Source organism: Eurosta solidaginis, chromosome 3 (assembly GCF_040869045.1).
Source record: "Eurosta solidaginis isolate ZX-2024a chromosome 3, ASM4086904v1, whole genome shotgun sequence".
In the NCBI taxonomy this organism is placed as follows: Eukaryota; Metazoa; Arthropoda; class Insecta; order Diptera; family Tephritidae; genus Eurosta; species Eurosta solidaginis.
The window spans coordinates 99,609,840-99,613,823 of NC_090321.1; the positions used below are offsets into that span (position 1 = coordinate 99,609,840).

The 3,984-nt window shown below is 34.6% G+C and overlaps 1 protein-coding gene across 1 annotated transcript; it reads left to right on the forward strand.

Moving 5' to 3' along the window:
- Positions 1-430: 430 nt before the first annotated feature.
- Positions 431-2,387, forward strand: LOC137246555 (uncharacterized). The gene is made up of 2 exons (XM_067777646.1): positions 431-897; positions 1,320-2,387. Exons 1-2 carry the CDS (start codon positions 610-612, stop codon positions 1,851-1,853), a joined length of 822 nt encoding a protein of 273 aa, XP_067633747.1. The 5' UTR covers positions 431-609; the 3' UTR covers positions 1,854-2,387.
- The last annotated feature ends 1,597 nt before the right edge of the window (positions 2,388-3,984 follow it).

The window sequence follows — 3,984 nt, forward strand, 5'->3', positions numbered from 1 at the left end:
GGCCTGTTCTGAATTCCGATTCCGATCAATTTATTCGGAATCGAAATGGATTGGTGTTCTCAATTTCGATTCCGACCAAAAATTATCGTTTTGAAAAGTATTGCCTCTGAGCAGTCGGAATGAAAATTAATTGGCAGATTAAACACAAATGTTGCGATATTTGTCTTTCAAATAATTTTTTTTAATTCTTCGTTTTATTTGGAAGAGTTATGTGTAGTTTTTTGTTTAAATTTGAGTTAAATATGCATAATAAATCTTTCTTTAAAAACTTCTATCAAGAAATCTATTAGGCAAAGAAATCGATGCTGATCGAAATGAACTCGACCTGTTCTGAATTCCGATCCAGCGCATGCGCAGTATTATTCGAAAAACTCATTATTGCCATGTGTAGAGAAAAAATATTCGAGTGCCATATTCGAAGAACATAAAATCTAAGCACTTTTATTTTTGGTCCTATGTTTGTTATTCTATTGGCATTATATGAGGAATTATAATAATAATTGTTATTATTTATAATTATTATAAAGTAATTGCTAAAATACATCAAAGTAATACAATTTTCGAAAATATTTTCGTCCAATGAATTTGTCACTATAAAAAGTACGACTAATGGCAACCCTTATTTACTTCGATCAGCTGATATCTATTGCATTGTGTATCATACGAAGTGTGATAAAAATAAACATCTTACAAATAATTGGGAAAAACAAGAGATTTTGTAATAAGCGAAACCCAAAGCAGGAAGAAATCCTCTTATCCTTTATGCAAGGCAACGAAGCCATTGCTAAAGGTTTCACTAAAGGGGACAGAGTGGATGTAGAAGCAAAATGGGGTGAACTAACAAAGTCCCTGAATGCTGTTGGTCCTCCGTGCAAAGATTTGGCTGGTTGGAAAAAGGTAAGGAAGTTTGTTTGGTTATTCTTTACTTTAGCTCCCAACGGCTAAGACTCAGCAAACAATTTGGGAAAAGGGATGGAAAGACGCGTTTTGACCGTATCAATAATTGGAAGTATATTTTTTTGTTTTAGCAGTTGCGTACTGTCGCAGAGAATAATCCAAATCTCGATTGCAATTCGCTTATTGTAGTAAAGAATTGTGGAGGTCCACACCAAAAATACACGATTCCAAAAATGTTTAAAATTGACTTTTAAATGCACATCCCTTTCCCTGGCGCCCGCTGCTACTACTATGCTCAGTTCATTCAAAAAAACTTTTTTCAATTTACTTAAAATTATAAATAAGTGGATTGTGCTTTTCTGGTGTGGACCTTCACAGTTACTCTTTGTTTTCTTTTGGTTTTATTTCAACTCTTTTTACAGTCTTGGGTCGATTGGAAGTCCACTATAAAGAAAAAGTTGTCAGATAACCGGCGCGAAGTGAATTCAACTGGTGGTGAACCATATTCCCAGCAGCCTATTTCACCGACTGAAGAAGCGATTGCGGTGCTCTGTAGCCTATATAAATCCGTGAATGGTATGGATGGCGTCAGACGCTATGAACCCTCACAAGCTCCAGCTACAAGCAGCAACCGGGAAGTCCCAGGTGACGGCGCTGAAAAGTCTGCTGATGAAAGCAGCGACAGCATTGCAGAGTCAACCACAAATAAAGCTGCTACAATTGAGCCACGAAATACATCGCGTGCACGTCGGCGATCTATTGACACTTTTGAGAAAATATGCATGGAGCAAAATGCTGCATTTGATCGGATTGCCCGTGCATTCGATGAACTGCTAACATTCAAGAAAAAAGAATTGGAGATTAAAGAGCAGGAGGAAAAGGAGAGGAAAAGACATAACGAAAGATTGGAGGAAATAGAGATGCTGAAGTTGGAAACTTTACGAAAATTTTTGTAATTGCAATGCTAAACCAATGCTGTGAATATCGATCTCTATATGTACATTAGGGTGTCCCTTATTTCCCAAGTTGTTTATAAGCAGCACCTGCAAAATTTTGGTTAAGGCCTCATAACTAATTTAAGAACCAGAAAATTTATTAATTTTTATTATTACTATTAATTTTGTAGAAGTCAATGGATTACAGGTATTTTTTTTTAGCAATTTTCGCCTACTTTGGCTTCAGTAAAATTATTTTAATAATTTTTTTATAAATGTATATGTTAGTGAGTGTTAAAAAATTTGTAAATATTAGTTTACAAATTACACAAAAATTTAAATAATTTTCGGAAAAACTTTTACGTTTGTAGTACTAATGTTGAGTCTATAAAAAAAAATTTTGTAAATTTTTTGCAAATTTTGCATAAAGTGTTAACTTTTAATTTACTGTTTGTGTAATATACATATACCCCATTTCATAATCATAAGGTCACTCACGTAGACATGTTCCAATTAAATTAATTGCCAGTTAGGAGCCGTTCAAATCTGCGTCCTAAACTTTTTAAATATTCTTTTAAAGAAAAAAATTAAAATAGATTTTCGCAGACTTAGGAGTTATATCCCTAGAATCTAGAATTTGATGGAGTTTCGGTTTTTTGATTTGAAGTATTTCAAAAAAATGTCAACGTTTTTCAAAACTTTTTTCAACTTATTTAAAATTTTTTATTTAAGGCGTATATTTGCAAGGCTCCTAACTTGGAATTAATTTATACAAAAATTTAAATTTAGACGAAATGACAAACAAAATAAGAACATTTTAATAGAGTGACCTTATAATTATGAAATTGGGTATATATTTGCATATATTTGAATAGAAAATTAGGAAACATAATTTTACTGAAGCCAAAGCTGAAGAAAATTGCAGGAAGTTGCCTATACGCAGACTTTGGTTTGGATAGAGATTCGAATCACGAATCAGAAGCATCTTTGAATTGAACGGAGAATCAAATCACAAGCAAAATTTTTCTTTTATTTGAACAAATTATTAAAGACACGAATAAAACGATTGTCAATTTAACACTTTAATTTGACCAGCAGTGTACCTGTAAAAACAAATGTATATATTTCAGGGACGTTCTTGTTTCAAGAGGAGCCATTAATAATAATACGTAGTTATTGGAATAAAAGTTATAAATCACCATTATCAATATAATCAATTTATTTTACCAAAACTAATAAATATGAGAATTTTTTTACAGAGTGGTGGAAAATTATGGGGGGGGGGGGGGGGGGGGGTGGGAATATCAGAGGAGAAGGAAGAGGAGTTAGGAATGTCAGAAGCAAAAGACTAAGGAGTGTGTGATGAAAAGTGAGAGGAGGAAGGTGGAGAAAATAGGAAGAGAAAACTCAAGAGTCTGAGAATGAGGTTTCCGCAAGGAAAGTGCGAGCGACCTCATTCCTCACCTCTGCTCCATCTATAATGACCTGCTCAATTGGTTCATGCTCCTCTTCGGTTTTAGCATTTCTCTCTGGAATTTCGTGATTTCTATCATCTTCGTTGCTTGGAACGTTACGCTTGCGGCAAATGTTGTGTAGCGCAGAACAAACATTGATAATCTGCGCAACAAACTGTGGATCATAGTGCAGAGTTCCTTGCAAGCAACGAAACCGACTTTTCAATAACCCTATAGTACGCTCAACCATATTACGGGCTGAAGCATGCTTTTTATTGTATACATGTTCCATGGATCCGTGTTGTGGGTTCCTGTATGGTGTCAACATAAAACTTTCCAGGGCATAGCCAGAGTCCGCCAAAATCCAAAAATTTGCGGTACGATTATTGATGTAGAATTGTCTCACGTCACTTTGATTCCAAATGAAAGAGTCATGGCACGAACCAGGGTGACTTACATCTACTGCTATTATTTCCATATTGTAATTGCAAACCTGTAAGACATTTCATGATTTCTAGCCAAATATTGTAATATTTTATAACATGCTATCATAACATTAACGCTGAAATATCCCTTTCTATTGAAAAAGAGGGACTCGTCCACTGCTGGCTTTATTATTTTCACATGAGTGCCATCTACACAACCAATGACACCCGGAAAATTAAATTGCCTGTAGAAATATTGCTTGGATCGATCCA